A 19,087-nucleotide genomic window follows, 5' to 3' on the forward strand; every position below is an offset into this window, starting at 1 on the left:
AAAAGGGCAACCAGATATTAATCCATTAAACTTCTATTAATACATTTAGCAACTTTATATTTTCCACTCATAAATCAAAAATTCCTTTTTAGTTTTCACAGTCCAAAATTAATGTTATGACTACTTCAGTATTAATTTTGAGTTATTTTACCCCCAAAATCCCAAAGAAAATAATCCTATTAACCTCTGCTGTGAGATACCAGATGGAAATGCAGTCCTGGAACATAGTATTAAAATCATGCAATCTCTATACTATGATTGGGATACAGACTTACACATTGTATTGCAATGCTTTCTGAGAGAAATGAACCACTAAAGAGACACCCCAAAGACAACAGCTATCGTGAACACTAAGGACAATTACAACTATAGTAGCAAGGAAAAATTTATGACAGAACACACTTGTATTCAAACATTTTATTAAAAATAACCAACATTTTTACATATTTCAGTTAGTCCTGTCAAAAGCTATTTGTTTTTCCCAGTTTTCTTTTTAGTAATGCTTCTTAGTCTCTTTGTTTTCGTGTTCTTTTTCAGTGGAGTTGCTTTCTCACCTACAAATGAATCACTGGAGTATCTTTTGGGTTTTGACGGGGTATCAACTTTGTCCTTATGTCCACGAGACTGATTTGGATTTTGTTGCTGTGCTTTCCCCTTCTCGACACAGCGCTTCACTCGCACCTTTCTTCCCATAAGATCAGAGTTGTTGAGTTTCAGAGCAAGATGTACAGCATCTGTATTCTGCAAAAACAGACATTCAGTTTAAAGGTATTGCATTTCCAATTGCTGAGTTTCAAATAAAATTGTCTTTTTTTTTTTTTGCGCAAAGAGAATTTTACAATAGCACCAGACTGCTTGCTTTATTGAATGACACATCTCTGCTATGCTCAGGAATATGATCAAACCTATATAATTCACACCTCGGGCATCTGACGCACACATACTTGAAAGTTCTCAAACAGCCTACACAGAGCGTCACAGAAAGAGGCAGAGAGATGAGAGAGAAAAAACAGGGGCTGGAAGAATGATATTTGGCTGGAGAAAACGCTCAGGAGGATCACACTGGGAAGACTACCGAGGGAAAGCAAGTTATACTGCATCTGATTCAGGGTGAGCTAATAAAATAACTGGCTATTGAAAAGAATTCCTGTTATACAGAAACAGATAAAAACTATGCCAACTGAATTCATCATCTTTCCCTCCATTAAATCTCTAATAAAATGTGTTTATTTCATTTCCAACATTTTGCAGCTTCTCCTTGCACACAGCCTAAAATAGTTTACTTGTTATCTGCTTCCACAAAGCTGGTCTTCCAAGCTACTTATACAAAAAAATTTACTGTTTAGTGCCATATATAAAGGCAAAAAATAAACAAGACATGAAGGAAAATCTCAATGCAGCTTGCAGAAAACGACCAGTGTTCTGAAACAAGGCATTTACCCGTACCTCAAAGAGAATGTAGCCAAACCCTTTGCCCATGCCTGTCTGTCTGTCTCTCACAATTCGCACTGCTACGATATCTCCACAGTCAGCAAAGTGTTCTCGCACAGAGTCGTCGCTGATGTCTAAAGGCAAGAGCAATAAAACAGATGATTCTTCAATCAGAAGTATGACCAAAATCGTTTGCCTTACCAAACACTTTATATTTATGCATTATAGATACACAAATATATCTAGTCTTTCAGCAAAATACCATTAAGTCGTCAATGTAGACTTAATTCTATTTATTTTGACAGTTACTGATTCTCCAAGTTCTGAAGAGTATAATAAAACCAAATCACAAAGGAGACTGATATTTTTTCAAATAATTTATCATTTGAACAGGGCAGAAATTAATATTTGTGCTACATTTTTATAGCTCCTTCTTACACCAGAACCTATTTCCGGGAATCAACACTGACAAGGACAAGACTGAGCCGGCATTTCTTAAGGTCTACAGCTCACTAACTGAAATGTGATTTTTAGCTGAATGGGGGAGAAGAGATTTACAGCTTTTACTCACAGGTGCTATACCTCTATCTTGATAAAGGCCACGTGTGAGGCCTTTATGCTCTCAGAAAGACAAACATGAGGTACCAATACCAAAATACAGGTTATTCTCTCATCTGTATATTCTGTATGTTCATCTCAAACAACCTGACTCCATTAGCACCTTTCATACGGACTCCACCTGACAGCGATCCCTTCACGTACGCTGCACTCCGAAGGGAGCTGAATGTTCATGGAGCACTGCTCTCAACTGCACAGTGGGAAGCACCTACACACAGTTACGACCTATTGCCTGCACAGAGTTGCTCGCTCTGTGGCTCAAAATCAGAAGCTGCCACTGTGTATCACAAAGAAGTGGTTCACACACAAATACCAGTGTACGTTTGCCAGTTGGGGAAATCTATGGCCTAAACAGTTTAGTCACCTTTATTTAAAAAAAAAATCAAGTAAAAAAAAAATATGCTTGTTTTTCTAGCAATAATAGCTCAAGAAAACAATTCACCTGCAGAATTTGTCAGAAACTTGTAACTCCTTCAGGTTTTCATTTTGAAACTAGATGAGCTATTTTAAAATTTAATTCCTGCAATTCCTAATACAAAAGATGTTTAGCTACCTAAACATGTTCTATAAACAACAGATTGAAAAAAAGTCCTAATGTTAACCCTATTCAAAGAGGGATATGGCACATGTAATTATCCATTTTAGACTTACCATATGAGAGATTTCCCAAGAATATAGATCGCTTATTGTCATGCTAAACAAAACAAAGAAGAAATACAAAACAGTAAGTTGTTACAGGAAAAAAAAAAGGTATTTTTCAAGTCAAGTATGTTACTTACTGAACTGTTTTCTGATGCAAGGTCAACTCTGATGTGAAATCCACTAGCAATTTCTGTTCCATTTCTTTTGTAGCAAAAGGAAAAAAAAAAAGGGAGGCAATTTAAATCTATCTTTTAACACATTTGTAAATCCTTCTGTTTACCAGACGTTAAAGAATAAAACCAAAATTTACTTTTTTAGAGCCTTAATGGCATCGCATTCTTCCTTAAAAACAACATAAGCATTGATGTACTTCATGTTAGGGTGTACTTTGCGCCTGGAAGAGAGGGAAAATATGCTTATTTTTTAAATAATTCACAGACAAAGCACGCACAGTGCACACACACTTCTTATTACACACATTTATGTCTCCTATATTTCACACATAGTAACAATTTCACTTCCTAAAAGGCAGAATTAGTCTCCCATATCTAACAGTTTTACTTGTACGTCTTACGCCATCTGTATATGCATCCTGATCAAGTTTCTCCAGCCCATATACACAACCAAAAGAATTCAAGAATTTTTAGCACTTTCTTTCTCTTTCCTAAAATATAACAGATGTAACTTACTTATCTAATTTCTTACTACTATAATAAACATTATTCTTTTTTTCCTGTCATGAAAAAAACACCTACAAACAAAAATAATTACAAAAGTAAAAAGAGAAAAAAAAAAAAAAGAGGAGGGAAGAGGAGGGAAGAGTGGGTGGAGGAAAGAGGGCAAAAAGGGAAAAAAAAGAAAGGATATGGTCAAATGCATAACGATAAACACTTAAGATTATTTTTGCCTTGAAAAATAAAGCATGAAAGTCACAAGTGGAACCTACTTTATTGCTGCTAACTTTTTGGATAAAGTATCTTCGGCTGGAACCTATAAGATAAACAGAGCTTTCGTTAACAGGTTCTTAGGTCCATCTAGCTCATATTATTTGTTCTTGAAGACAAATTGAGAGGCATTCAAACAAGTACTGTTCCCAATCAGAATAACACAGCCAATGCACCGAGTAAATAGCTATTCCTATGTACGACCTAGGAAGACCACAAAATTCGCTAGGTTGCTTTGGCTTACTCTTCTGTTTCTTGAATTCTAAGATTTTTTTTGGCTATTTAACACATTTCACTGATTTGCAAATAGTATGTCCTTGCTACTGTTATTTTAAACCAGCTGAATAATAGCGTAAGTAAAAAAAAAGCCGCAATAAAGGCATTCTTCGCACAGAGAAAATACAACTTTTGAGTATACAAACTGCTATTACAGAAAAAAAGTGTAATGAAAGGAAAGATGTATCTGCCATCGTTGATAAATTCTCCAAGACTAAAGGGGAGTGTTGGGAATAAGGGGGGATAAACAACCAACGAAATCCGTTTATGAACAGATAAAGATACAAGCTTTCTGAAAACTACATTTTAAGGTGAGAAAACACATTTCATTAAAGGAAAGAACATACCACAGAACGGAATCGAATGGATTCTATTTGTCCGTACTCTTTAAAAAGAGACTTCAGCATCTAAGCAGAAAAGATTTGAGATAATGAATACTTTTTTTCATCCTGTAAATAAGAACTGTTACTGTCGAACTACTAGTAAGCTTTCTATAACTTTCATTCTACTCATAGGAAGTAGGACGCTAACTTTTACATGTCTTTGACAATAACTTATAATGTTGAAAGGACTATTAACACATACACAAGCAATTTATAATGATATTTATGCTTCTTATCCTGTTGATTGCTACAATTGAATTCAGACACCTGAACTCAATATAAAAAACTATATAAACCTATATAAATCCTATGCAAAAGATATAATAAACTTAAATTAGTTTATGAAAAAAAATGAAGTAGCATTTGGATTCAAAATCAAATGCAGATTCCAGCTTTGTACTACTACTTGTCTTTAACCAATTTTACTGAAGAAAGAGCAACTACATCCACTGCTGTAAACAACCAACCTCAAATTAAAAGAAAAAATAGAGATTGCCTCTAACCGTTTCCTACAATGAACATTATTTCCTGCTTTCACAGAAAGCAATTTTATTCACATCTACGTGATTTTTCAACTGGAGATGTCTCTTTAAACAAAGGATTGCCATAATTGTTTTCATTTCTTTGGCTGACAGCATTCACTCACATACCTGAGCAGTACAGTTGACAGGTAAATTTCCGACAAACAATGTCCTTCTGTTTTTTATTGTTTCCTCAGCCTCATTTCTTTTCTTTTTTTGTTTTACTGTAATACCTGTATCTGAATTAACAACATTTCTGGTGGTGATACGAGAAGTTCGAGTTTTTTGCTTCTCTTTGCTTTGGAACTTTTTTAGCTCCTCTTCTTCATCTGCCTGCTCCAAAGCACACTCCCTTTTCAGAAAAATATATACAAGTTACAATTGAATGGGGGGAAAAAAAGAGGGCTTTTGAAGTCAAAGAAATAAAGCCTGCAAGATAAATATTTTAATTTACATCTTAAATGAAGATATTCAAGAAAAAAATTTCAAACATTATTTTTCCCTGATCACTATATATTAAACAAACAAATTTGATCATTCTGCAATAGAAAAAGACAATTATTTGCTATCTTAGTGCCCTTACATTTGGTTTTGGCAGGTATAATAAAGAAAGAATTCAGAATAAACCATATATTATGTCTTTAACAGAGATTTTATTATTTCATGAACCTATCTCTCTCAAGTAGTTATTTACTACCTGTTAAGGCAAATTATAGGAAGCTACCAATAGAACAACCCCCCTCCTAAAACACAAAGTTAAAGTGAATAGTAGAATTGAACTTTATTGCTCCTCTAAGGTCATAATCTTACAATTAATCTATCTGGGATTATATGTTTTTTGATCTTATCATAAAACTATAATTTACTCACCTGTTTGCCAGTCTTTTCTCTGCTTCTGAAAGTTCCTTCTTTTTGGCCTTCTTCAGTTTTACAGGAGGTTCTTGACTGGTAGATGATTTATGATCTTCTGATTTCTTCTCAGCTTCTTCTGTGTGCTTTCTCTTCTTATTTTCCTGTTAAAAAAAAAAATTGAAAGACATTAACTTGATAAACAAGCTTCTCCAAACATTCTACAATTATTTTATATATTGCAGTTCATTTGGAATGCCCCTGAGAGAAGCCACTAACTCTGCAGGAAGAAGTATTTCCTGCACCTGGATCTTGTTGGTCATTGGTGCATCCATCCCAGCACCCACCCATCAATATTTCTACTCTTAACGTAGGCACCATAACAGTAGCAGTTTCTGAAAACAAATCAGTGCTAAAAACTTACGTTCCAGGGGGCTACTAAGAGTCAATACACAGAAATGACTATAGTCTGACTGTCAGAGAAACTATATAACTCTATCCCTGGGAAAATCATCTGTCCTACTCCTCCCAGTAAGAGCTATTTATGCTTTCAAAACCAGAACTGCTCGGTCAGAGAAGACTTTAAACCAGTTTAAAAGGTCTGTTAAATGTCTGCTGCATGAAACAGGCACCCTCAGCACAACCACACACCATACCAGTATGTGTGAGCTTTCTGAGGGGAACACTTGCTTAGCCCTGACCCTGGTTTCATAGCCTGGAAAAGGGGTAACAATTATTTTCTGAAAGGTACCGTCCCCTCCTAAGCATGGTATGATGAGCATGTGCTTTTGGGGACCATTACCTGCCTCCTTTCACACACTGTGGAGAGAAGTGAGGGCAGGTTTACAGAAGGCTCTTGGAGAAAACAGTGGTGAGGTCTTTGAGCCCGACACTTCTTCTACAGAAGAGAAAGGAGCGGCTGTGTTCTCCAAACCCCCGCAAAGGGCCTGACCACAGGGCAGCACGTGTCCTCCAACAGACCTGCTGCTTCCCAAGGGCTCCGGCGGCGGCCGTTCCCGCCTCGCCTCCGGGGGACACTTACCCTGGGCACGGCCACGAGCACGGGCGGCGCCGCGGCGCCGCTGAAGAGCCGCGCGAGCGGCCGCGCTGCCGCCTCGCCGGGGAACAGGCTGTTCACCACCTGCCCCACCACGTACTCCCCGCTCGGCGCCCTGCACGGGAGAACAGCGTCAGCGCAACGGCCGCCAACGGCCGCCGCGGGGCGGGGAGGGGAGGGGGAGGAGGGTGCGGGGAGCGCGCGCTGACGCACCCCGGCGGCGGCGGCGGCTCCGGCCCCGCGGCGGCCCCGCGCCGCGCCCTCATGGCGGCCCGCGCGCAGGCGGCCGGGCCCGGCTCACATCCGGCGCGGGGCGGCGCCTCCCGCGGCGCGGCGCGGCGGCTGCGCGGTGACGTCCGCGGCGGCGCGGCGCGGGGCGGGCGGGAGGCTGCGCGGCGCGGGCGGCGCTCGGCGCGGGCGCTGCGGGCGGCTCTGGAAGGGCAAACAGCAACAGTGACGGCGGGCTCCCCGGCAGGAACTGTGTAGAAACTATGCGACTATGTAGAAACACAATGTAGCTCTACTACTAGTAGATCTAAGATTGATGTACTCTCCCATCGTTCATTATACAACTGTCCCCCTTCATCAGAAAAATTCGGCTCAGGCAAAGCTGACTTCCCTAGCAATCCCCCCACTACCATCACAGTAAGCCATTTCTGGTAGATGCAACCTTTTCTGAGATAGGGTGTAATATTCCAGTTCTTGTACCTGTTCAGCAAGTTTTGCTATAGCTCTGACAGTCTAAAACCATGCAAGACAGCAGCAATGGAAATTGCACATTAAAACAACAACTCCACACAAATCACGAACAAAAAAACCCCAAACATTTTCCTGACAGGCTGGTCCCTTTTACAATTCATCTTAAGGTAAGTACGAGAAAGGATTAGGTATTGTGAAGGGGAGTCAAAGAACACCTGAAATGGAATAATTTCCATGACTTGGTGGTCTGAAGAAATACTTAGTACAAGCAAAACTGAGTGACAGCATAGAGCAATAGGCTACAAGGTCATCAAGAAAGATCAACCCAAAATACTGCTGCAGCAGTCAAGCTTCTGGATTGTCCCATCTGCACCTGGCCTGTGAGGAGCAGGCCTTTGATGTATATATGACATCAATCACGGTTTTGATGGAAAAAAGTCTATGAGAGTATAAGATAGTAACCAGGAGTCAGGGAAAGCAGGAAGCAGCCATGGGTTAAATGCTCTGGAACATTCCGTTCGTTCAGCTACATAAATGGGACTGGACAACCAATCCATCTGGAAAAGACCCTCTCTGTCACTCAGAGATCATTGTCCAACACAGCTCTCCATCCAGCTGATGCTTAAGGAAGTTTGATCTGTTACTAGCCACCTCTGAAATCAGTAATTTACTCTCTCTCTAAAGCTGCCTGGACAGAATGTAATTTTAAATACTGGTCCTTGTGGTAAGAGTTAGCAAAGGGTGTAGAATTACCAAGAACTTAAAAAGGAACAGTTCTTCCTTTGCAAGCTCTTAGGCTCTTCAAGCCACCCCCGCTTATTTTTTTCCCCCAGCTGCGAGGGACAGCAGTTGTGCTGGCACTCATGCCAGCTGGGTGTGCACCAAGCAGCCCTGCTGCCATAAAGGTAAAGCTTTAGTGTTGACATACACACAAGCATCCAGCGTCTGCCTTCATCGGCGCCGGGAAAAGCAGATACCCACTCCTGCTGCTTCAGTCACATGAACTCAAGCAGACCCTCGCTGACTGTGACAGCCCAAGGAAATACAGGCATCTTTAACATTAAAGTCTCTGCTATGCCACTCACACATTGGCATTCCCAATAATATCACCAAATAATATAGAATAGGCTGGACCACTGGAGATTACAATGGGGAAAAGCTTTTAAGTGGTTCAGAGATGGTTCTCAGACTCCTAATTGAGCTAAAGGCTTATGGTGTCCAAGGACTACACCAATAAGTGAGTTTGAGCTCTAAGACAGAGAACGGAGGTTTCCTAGCATGATGCAGCAAGTACAAGCAGCGGAGGCACAGCACAGAGTATAAAGTACAAGCACTGGTGGCAACTGCAAATAGAAAGGGAGACAAGGATGATGCAGACAGGCTCCAAGCAACGTTCGCCTTCTCATAGAAGGCTTTAAAATTTAAAAAAGCATTTGCTGATGGTCCCTACTCACAGATAAAGGGTGAGTCTCACACATGGGAGAGAAAATTGGCCAAAGTGTAAAGCCTGAATGAGGGGCAGCAGGTAGCAGAATTGTGCCTAAAGCGACATTGTAATATGTAACCTGGAAAAACATCAAGTTTGACTTACTGCAACTTGGAATAAGTCTTCCCGACTCACAGTTTGCCAAAGACATATTCATCTGTCCATTCCGTGATGGACATGAAGGCTGGAGAACCCCAATTCGAGTCACACCTCACAGAAGTGCAACAGAAGATATCCAGGAGAAATAATTTAAATCATTAAACTGCATGAGAAATTCAGCAAAAAATGAAACGATCCTTAAAGAATAGCAAAAAATCCCCATTTATGTGAAATTTTTCACCTTAATATTGGAGGACTGGGGACGTGGCTAATGAATAATTTAATTCTCTAATATTCCTCACTCTAAATGAGCAAACAAACCAACCATCTCATGGACCAAGGGTTAGCACATGCCCTTTCCACGCAAAAATGCTGTCCCTGCTATATTTAAACATATGCACGTGGTTTTCTTTTGAGCAGTCCCACTGAAGTCATTAAAATTACTTCATATTGTCTCAAATTATGGCTAGTTATTAACAAAGTCAATTTAAAACAAACAAGCAAGCAAAACCATTTTGCATGTGCAACAGCATTTTGGTCAGCTGAACTAAAGCCAGACATAGAATAAGCAGTTGTAAGTATTCCAACTTATACCAAATCTGAACTTGATTGATTCTACAGTTCGGTGTCATTTAAATTAACACACTAAGGTTGCTTAATTAAACTGTTAGAAACAAAATCAGGGATTCACAAACTATGGCATTTTATTTCAGAGGCCTTTGCTTACATTTGTACAATATATTACATAATTCTCCATTTTCTGCAGAACCTAATATATATTTTATAGCTTTTTTCTATAAGCTTTTCCTTCAATATTTGTCAACAAATTTTTACAGTCCTGTACAATTCTGAATACTTTGAAACCATTTTCAATAAAATCAGTTAACCTTAAGCACACACTACGAAGACTGAAAATGCTTTTCTTAGAAAAGTCAAATGTAAAGGATTCTGACACTCTAGCATCTACAAACAAAATGCTTTGAATTCTTACATGTCGTATTGCCAGAAAACAAAAAACATGCCAGCCCCTATTTCCCCAGCCAAAAGAAGTACACAGAACTACAATTAAAACAGTAAAACAATCTGTACAATAAAGTACTGTGTATTAACAGTGCCAGGTATTAAATAGCTTGAATGAACACTTCCGCAATATACAAATGTCTTACAAAGGTATATAATTAACAGGAGAGAGCGCTCAGGATTCATACAACATAAAATCAATACAAGTGAAAACAGTTCGGAGTTGGTTTTGGAATTTGTACAAGGCATTTAAAAAAATTAAATGTCTACCACTCAGCTAGCTATTTCTTTAAAAACAACTATCCTTTGTGGCAGTGTTCACATCAGCAACCACAACTTATAACCACACACCTTACTCCTCCTTGAAGTCCTCTCAGTTGAAGCTCGTAATAAAATAAGCATTACAAATGAAATATTTGTTGCTTTAAGGGAAAAGAAACATTTACAAGAAAACACAAAAATATAACTGTTATAATCCATTATGAATAAATATACACTTTAAACTGGCTAAATACAATCTTTATACATTGTTTAAGATTTAATACAGTTTGTTAGCCATTTTCTTCCTTTTTCATAATGTATTTTATCAAAATTAAAAAAAAATACTGATTTATAGAAAAATGGCAAAGTACAGTAGTTTCATTCCAATTAATGGGTTATTTAAAACCCAGAATAACCTATTTAAGCCTAATTCAAACCTGTAAACATTAGTCAGTCTTTTTTTTTTTTTTTTTAAAGGAATCCTCATATTTGGTTATCAGGACTGATGTCAAACATCCTACTAATTGCAGGTTTTGAATTGAATACATGTGCTTGACTTATACAATTAAAGCCACTATCAGGTGGCTTAGCAGTTAAAAAACAATTAGCTTGTACAAATGAAAATAGGTTCAATATTTGTCATAAATAAATGGAAAAATATCAAATGTTCCAGCTTTAACAAAATACCAGGGAATACATGTACAGTAAGCCCTACCACATTTAATTAGGCCAACCCAGCAACTGTAGGCTTACTGTACTGTCTCTACAGGCAGTGAACAGCCTCCATTTGCCACAGTGGAAGGCCTCCAAGTCACTAGACTTACAATTCCCAGACAAGTTGGAAACAATTATTGCTTGAGGAAAAGCAGTTTGTTGTACTTTTTCTTCATAAAAGTGCACTTAAGTGCAAAGTTAGCTTGTCAAGAAACAACTTTAAATACAAAATAGTGCTTGTCTGAATTTTGTGCCACTGTGCAGTATAAAAAAAAAGAAAAAAAAAAAGAAGAAAAAAAAAAAAAGTGGCCCTCAGCAGCCATTAAGTGCAAAGTGCTTTGCCAAGTCCTGCTGTCACCTGCACTCAACTGACATTCCGTTCTGTGATGAACTTGACATGGATGGCTCTGCTAAAGTTAACATAACCGCAGCTGTAATGGAACTAGAAGAAGGTGATGAAGAGGAAGATGATGTAGTAGCAGCACCTACACGGGAAGAAGAAAAGATACAAATTAAAAATCAACAAAAGAGCTAGAAAAACACTATTTGATCTAAGAACAAGGATTAGTATATAGTGATCCAGTAAGAACACCTGATAATTAAAAAGAAAAAAGCCTCCTCTCATGAGCTTTCTTGGGAAATACTTTGAAAGGTACCTTGGGCTATATCTAAGACAACATAACATGTCACCTTGCAGCCCCAGATTGCTGATCAAGCACGTTGCCAGAGTAGCCAATGCTCAATCCTGAGCACAAAAAAGCCATAGGTAGATCATGCCCCGGTACTGATTCTACACTTACAACCTGCTCTGGAAACTGTGCAAGAACCGCAGTTCCTACTGGGGCCACAAAAAACTTACTATGTATGGCCCATTTCAGCCTTTCTCCTTAGAATCTGTGTACTCTTAAAAGTGCACATCCAGCAAGACATGGAGAGAATAAACCTTTTAATACTGTTAGAAGGAGGCACACCAGGATATTGGCTATAGCACTAAGTAAAGCAACTTCAAGGAAATGGCTCGATGATCTCATTTAGATTCAAGAAACAAGGCATAAACAAGGTTAATGAGAGAGCATTAACTAGATACACAAGCAGTATTACTGCAAATTATAATACAACCTGGAAGAAAAAAAAATAAGCTATTCATAACCTTGGATGCATCATTCATTGCTTAGAAAACTTTACTAATTTTTTTTTCTATTTAAAGTAGCTCCACCTAAGCAGAAAACAAAACAAAACACCAGAAGAATACTCCTTGCCTTTCATATTTTTTTCTCTTTGCATAGGATTAATTAAAAGTCACTGGACACCTGAACTGCAGCTTTTAAAGATGAAAAAAAATATCTGTACACAACTTCTGTTTTTAAAAGGTCTCCTTATGGCGCACATCTTCCTCAAAGTTACCCAAACCTCACTAGCACCAGCCAACAACATGTGATGTAGCTTTCAGAAAGAAGTGTATCTCCCAGCACTTACTTTCCCGTTCCTTTTTCTTTAAGCGCTTTCTTCTTCTATCAATGGAAGCAACCTCTGATTTTAAAGACAGGTAGTGTTTCCTGATTTCCTGCAATTTTTCTTGAAGAACTGTTATACGCTCTGCACTTGTCAGATTTTCCAAGTCAGCTGCAAGTTAAACAATGTCTGTTAGTTGCTGAACTGCAGTGTTTCTAGAAAACCTTGAGTCTAAAAAGACTTCTACAGAAGGAAAACAGGAAAAAAAAAAAAAAAAAGGTGCATCGAGACAAGAAATGTGCCTAGTGGATAACATTCATGCCAGAATGGCAGGTCAGCTCAGGATGGCAAGTCCACAAAGTAGCTTAAGTGAAAACCAGAATCAAGAGTGGAATATAGGTGGTCACCTGCACTGCAATTGCACATAACAAACAGAAAAAAAAACCCACAGAACTTACATATATGTATATATACACACACACACAATCTGCACCCTCCCATGTACTACTGGTGGATTTATCACAAAAATAAACAAACTCACAATGGAATAATTCTAGGAGGAAAAAGAACAAACTAAACAAAAATCAAAAAAACTTCTTATAGGTTACTCTTGGGACACTCAGGGCTTGCTTTGAAGACGTTACTTACACATTTGAAAACTCCATTTGTAAACTTTGGGCAAACGATTATTCTGTTCTTTGACATCAGACTCCTTCTCTCCATTTTTCCCACATTTCCCTGGAGATTGTGTTCTCGCAGGGGATTTGGTTTGGTGAGATTTCATGCCAGTTGAAACTGATTTTGCTGGCTGAGACTTGGACACACTTTCACCAGCAGATAGTTCTTCACTATCACTGCTGTTTGCTGAAGAAACAAGAAAATACATTATTATAAAACCAATAACCATCATCCCCAAACCAAAGCTGATCAGAAGCCATCCCTGCATGGACTTTCAAGGAAGCTGCAGCTGTCTTCTCTCTTAACGAAAAGACAAAAGCTGCAGCTGCAACATAAGCAGCTTTAACCAATACATCTGAATTTTGCAAAACAAATAAACAAACAAAAACAACAAACAAAACCACCTTCCTTTGCTCGCAACTGATTCCACATTTTATCTATTTATTGCCTTTACAACAGCAGCGGTTAAAGCCTAAGAAAAAACAGGCCATATCTGCCAAGCAACGTACACAGGGTAAGAAACAACTCTAGTCCTGAAATGCCTACATCCTGACAAAGACACAGTCTGAGAAAGAGAGATAAATCCACAAAATCAAAGGCTAAAGCTAAAAATTGTGCATTACTTCTGCTAATTCGGTTTGTTTTGTTACTTTAATTTGTAGGGTGAGGGAGGAGGAAGGATATTTTGTTAGGAGGAGATCAGTGAAATGGAATGAAAAAGAGGATGAGAGAATGTGAAAAGGATTTCCATGAACATGAAGTACATGAGGTATGACTGCAGTGGAAGCACATACCAGATCAGAAGGGGCAGAATTTTAACAAAAGCTGATAGAGACAGACATACTATATGTTTTCAATCCTTGCTTAAGTGCTTTTTATAGCTATCCTGGCTGACCAGCCCCTGACATTTCTTGTTCACAATAACAGTGAAAAGATCCAGTGATTGATCCTGCTCTCTCTTCAATACACGTGTGCTTGTCTCTCTCTCATCTCATACTGCTCTACTTTTACTAAGCCTCTCTGCCCTAGTACCATGGTTCCTATTCCAATTAGCCTCTACAAGTTAATTCAACAAAAAATGCTTTTAAAAGCCTGCATTATTTACTCAAAATGCAACAAATGATAGAGAAAGAAGAGCTGGTCGTCTTCTGGAATTATTTATGTATTTGCCACCAGAAGAGATATTATCCTTCAAAAACCATGCATTGCAGAAAACATGAAGTGTAGTTTAAGCTAAATCCCAGCCTCCCCTCTTAAACACATAGCCCCAGTGTCAGATTCCTGTCGTTTTTCCTGTGGTAACAGAGGTCCCAAACCAACTAAGCATGAAGTGGGCACTCCTCTTAGTCTTCCTGAATTACAAAATATTAAGCATTTCTAAGAGAGGCCCAGAAATAACACAAGACATTTTAAAAATACTTCATCATTCACTTAAAATAGCTTATTCATTTAAACAGCATGAAGAATTCCCCATTCAGCATATTCTATCCTAATATATTTATTCCCAGACTTCATGTCTGCTGTCATTCAACAGGTGAAACAATACTTTCATACAAATCACTTCACAATAAGTTGCCTTACTTACTAGTTTTACTCTTCTTTTTGTTGTTCACAGAAGAAGTTTTGTGGCTTCTTTTCTGTTTTTTTGCAGAGCTGCCTCCTCCCTGAGCATCTTTAAGTCTTTTTTGGCCTGTACAGACTATAATTGAAAGAAACACACAAACAAAAATAAATACTTGCACTTCTGCACAACTTTCTCAACAATAAAGTCTCAAAAAAACAAAACAAAAAAACACCCCTCAGAGCTTAAGTTTGTTGACAACAATGAAATTGTCCCTATCTGTCCTAGAGGTTTCAGTTTTCTATTTGTATTGGCCAGAAGGAATGGAGGATGGTAAGTAGACAGCTAGTTGGCTCAAGTGCATACGTAAAATAATTGCTAATAACCTCCTCATATGCATCAACAGAATTTCCCTCACCACATGGATTAAAAATATATTTTATATTGTAAATTATATTTATTTGAAAAATTTAAAGAACCATTAGAACTGAATGTTGAAAATAAAGCCTTTGCCACACTTGGAAGCTGTGGAAAAAAATAAAAATAAAACAACAAAATACTCCCTGAACTATTGTTTATTATCAGTAGTTATACTAACTGAATGCCAAAAAATCTAGAACAGAGATAACTATGAAGAAAATAAAAAGAAGGAAAGAAAGAAAGAAAGAAAAGAATCATCTGAGTCTCCTTTTTTTTTTTTTTGTGACTACATGGGAAAAAAAAAACAAAAGAGGAAGATTCTACTCTTTCCCATACGAAGAGTAGAAAAAAAAGAAATTAGTGCTTTCAAGTAGAAATCGTTCAAGTTTACATTCACACAACCTCCTGATTTACAGATGAAAGCTGTAAGAAAACCTTGTAAATTAAGAAACAGAGGGATCTGCCAGTTTTCTAGAAGACAAATGGTGACAATAAGAGAGGGAGACATGCAAGATCAATACTGCTCTACTGAAAGCAAAAACACAACTTAAAATGAGGAAAAAAAATCTCCCTTCTTCATTTCATGTGGCAGTAACTGCCTTTGAGACAAAAACCAACCAAATTAAGTTCTGCACCTTCTCATATATGAACTGCGGGAAGCAGCACAGGCTTAACTTACGGAACTGCCACTTCTCTTGTGATTACCTCCTCTTTTTAAACAAAAGCACTGAGCTGTTCTTTTGAAAGAATGTAACAAAGACAGCATGAGGAGGGTAACACATTTTAAGGGTCCTTGGATTGCGACTGATTTTTTCCAAATCATCAGCATAGACAGAATCAAAATATTCCGAGGAAACCGTCTTCTACTTGCAGCAAAGTATTTTAAAGTACTAGCAAGATATTTACTAACAACACACATTCCCTGTACAATGCAGTACTGCTTGCCCTGGTTTTTCATTGTCATTCCCAATATAAACGTTATTCTTGTATGTTTCATTCTTCGTTAAAAGCACTCGAATTGTTAGGAAAAGGTTACAGACAGCTTCCTAGACTATCTTTTATTCCTTTGACGGTTATGTTGTCTCCACAGATTTTAGGTGGACAGCAGGTTACTACTTTTGCCAAGAGTATTAACTGACTTGTCAGTAGCCCAGTGACAACAGAATGCAAATACATCAGCAACACAGTAAACAAGAGCTAGGTCTAGGTTGAAAGCAGCTCTGTTTCCCCACTTCCTTTACCTTTTTCAGTATGCTCTGGCTCTGGCTGATTACTACTACTGGAGCTGACGCTGGCATCAAAACCTGTTGGAGAAATATTTCCCTCTGACTGGAGATCCTGTAGCTCCCCTGCAACACTATCCACTTCTATTGTGCTATCGGTTTCACTTTTAATGCTTCGTATCTCCTCTTGATTTGGTGGCAACATTTCAGAGACAGTGACACTGGATTGATGTCTGCTGGATTCTGTTACAGTTACAGACGAAGGTGATTCAGGTGTTGTGGGAGGTGTATTTAGCACTGAATTACTCCCACTGCTTGGAAATTCAACTTTCTTTTCACCGATTTCAATTGGCTTCTCCTCAACAGGTTTAACGTCTACACTAGCTGGCAAAGGTTTCTCAAGTCCAGAGCTAGGCAAAGATGCATCTTCTTCTGCAAGAGCCTGAAGCTGCTCCTCTGCTGCAGCATCCTCAGGAGCAGCGTGTGGAGGGGAGGCAGCAGCTTCAGTGTCAGAGTCAGAGAACAGTTCCTTCAGGGTCTTCTTCGGCCACTGTCCCTGAATACTTGACCAAACATCTTTTCGATCCTTGGCCCTAGTATTCTGAAGTCTTTCATCAGAGTTATTTAGAAGCTTTATCCTTTTCTCTGCTACTTCAGAAAATCCTGGGTAGAAAGTACTTGTCCGTAAAGACTTCCTTTTCTCCTCTAATCCATTGTACTTTTTAGTGGGACTGATTTTCACTTTAGATTTGTCCTCCTCGTCTTCGTCTGAGGAGCTGTTACTGCTATTTTCTAAACTAAGGGAGTCTTTGCCTTTGGACTTCTCATCCTTTCTGTTAGGTGACAGAGTCTTTAAAGAATCCTCTGCAACACAGTATCTTCGTTTACCACGTTTCACCTGTGGTTTTGCTGTTTTATCAACTACTTCCTTTTTTACCTCTTTTCTTTTCTTTGTAGTTTCATCTTCTCCATCAGAGTCAGTATCTTCAGACAATTCTTCCAGCCCTTTTCGCAATCTTTCTGGAGACTTGGATCCTGACTTGGACACTGCTACATCTGTCAGAGCTTTAGTTTCCTCTGGGAGGGATGAATTGCTCTGTTGTTCTTTCAGACAGAGTTCATTTTTATCTTGACTTGCAGCTTCATCTTGAGATTCCTCTTTGCCATCAGCATGTACATTCTGGGCACTTTGGTCGTCTTCCTGCTCACTATCATCAGAACTTTCAGAAGCTAGTAAGAAAAAAATAAGTAGTTTTAGATTCTGGTTACAAGAAATAATAAAAAACAGCTGAAGAAAACTGCAAAGATAAGAATCAATGCTACTGGGCTTTCCAATAACATATACATATATTAAATTGTTTCCTATAAAGGCTCCAAAGGTTATTTTCCATTCTAGTAAGAGGTATAACAACTAGATGGGGAACAGTGTCACTGTCTCTGAAATGTTTTAGAAAGGCCATCTCTAGGAAATTCTTCCAAGGAGTTTCCCAAGCACAGAATACATAAAGCAATAGCTTTTAAGGTGCCATTTGTTATTAACCCATACAAATAAGAACTTCCTTCATAACAGAAACCAAAATAGAAGTTTAAAGATGCATTTAATATAAAAACTCATGTTTCTTATGAGTTACAAAATACAAGTATTACCTGCCCTTTGCTTCAAAGCTCAAAACAGACTAAGGCAATAATTTCCCTAAAGAATTCACAATGCAGGAGGTCAGAATAAAAAAGATACACACAACAGTGAGCCAAATAAACCAGCCTGGTGATGGGCCTTGGAAAAAAAAAAAAAAAAGTAATAAACAAAGGCACTTGGAGTAATGTGTGAATAGTAAGAGTGAGGATTACAGTACGAAAATTCAAGTTGAGAAATGAAGAAACTAAGACGACCAGAGATATGAGGGAGAAAGAATAGGCCCATCCCATGGGAAAGGAAATGGACACAAGGAGTAGTAAAAAGTGAATACAACACAGAGAGTTATATTCAGTTTATATGCCGTTTTTGTTTCATGTCACTTACTCTCATTCTCAATTCCTTACTAAAGCTTACCACCCCCTTAAGGATTATAACATAACCAATGGGAGAGAAGAATGATCGTCTCAGTTGAAAATTTTGCCTAAGTTATATTTTTTCCCCCCCCCAAAAGTCTACTGAAGTCAACAAACTTAGAGACAAGCAGCCTAATAAGCGAGTGAGTTACAGGTCAGAACAACTTGGGAAATGCTGCCTCAGATGCTCTTGTTCATTGTTTAAGGTAGGCAGGATCTGAATTTCTGCTATGAGACTCCATCAGAAAGCAGATTTTGTAGCTCTCTTTCAGTATATGCTTTTCTTCTGAAACAATCATGAGACATATTATGGCCTAAACTTCCAAGAAGTTTGCCACTTTAAATGGGCTTCCAACACTTGTCTTTCTCATGAGCTCAGAGCATCATAATTATACCACTATATAATAAAGTATCGAAATTTGCCATTTGAAATGAAAACCAAGAACTCCCTGTTACAGTAGTGTCAGTAGTGTAACCAGAATGCAAATCTTAATTTTCACTCAAAGCCTATTTATTTTACTGTGACCTTTAAAAAATAATGTTTATATAACATAAAATAGCATCAATCATCCCAGTGTAGGAAAAAAAAAAAGACATTTAAAAAGTTTTGAGCAAATAGCTCTAAAATTGGAGTGCGAAGGACACAATTTTTTTTCTTATTTAAAAGAAAAAAAATAAGAGAAAAAAGTGGTGGGGAAGAGAAA

The 19,087-nt window shown here is 38.3% G+C and overlaps 2 protein-coding genes across 2 annotated transcripts in view; both read right to left on the reverse strand.

Moving 5' to 3' along the window:
- Positions 1–402: 402 nt before the first annotated feature.
- RBM34 (RNA binding motif protein 34) lies at positions 403–6,886 on the reverse strand (the record flags this gene model as incomplete). Its single annotated transcript, XM_010211279.2, has 10 exons — positions 403–741; positions 1,447–1,565; positions 2,701–2,743; positions 2,829–2,892; positions 3,002–3,085; positions 3,638–3,681; positions 4,259–4,318; positions 4,945–5,167; positions 5,686–5,828; positions 6,707–6,886. Coding segments are annotated over 10 exons (1,233 nt in total), but the record flags the coding sequence as incomplete, so codon positions are not given.
- A 2,798-nt stretch (positions 6,887–9,684) lies between these two features.
- The window catches only part of ARID4B (AT-rich interaction domain 4B), an 85,032-nt gene continuing 75,629 nt past the window's right edge, over positions 9,685–19,087 (reverse strand). Inside the window, exons 20-24 of the mRNA XM_088534904.1 lie at positions 16,353–17,564; positions 14,716–14,829; positions 13,101–13,316; positions 12,477–12,623; positions 9,685–11,485 (exon numbers count right to left, since the gene is read on the reverse strand). Coding sequence (XP_088391030.1) covers positions 11,355–11,485; positions 12,477–12,623; positions 13,101–13,316; positions 14,716–14,829; positions 16,353–17,564 — 1,820 coding nt within the window. The 3' untranslated portion in view covers positions 9,685–11,354. The remainder of the gene's footprint in view (positions 11,486–12,476; positions 12,624–13,100; positions 13,317–14,715; positions 14,830–16,352; positions 17,565–19,087) is intronic.

Source organism: Tinamus guttatus, unplaced genomic scaffold, assembly GCF_059628265.1.
Source record: "Tinamus guttatus ecotype Peru unplaced genomic scaffold, ASM5962826v1 Tinamus_guttatus_pri_ptg000601l, whole genome shotgun sequence".
Lineage (NCBI taxonomy): Eukaryota > Metazoa > Chordata > Aves > Tinamiformes > Tinamidae > Tinamus > Tinamus guttatus.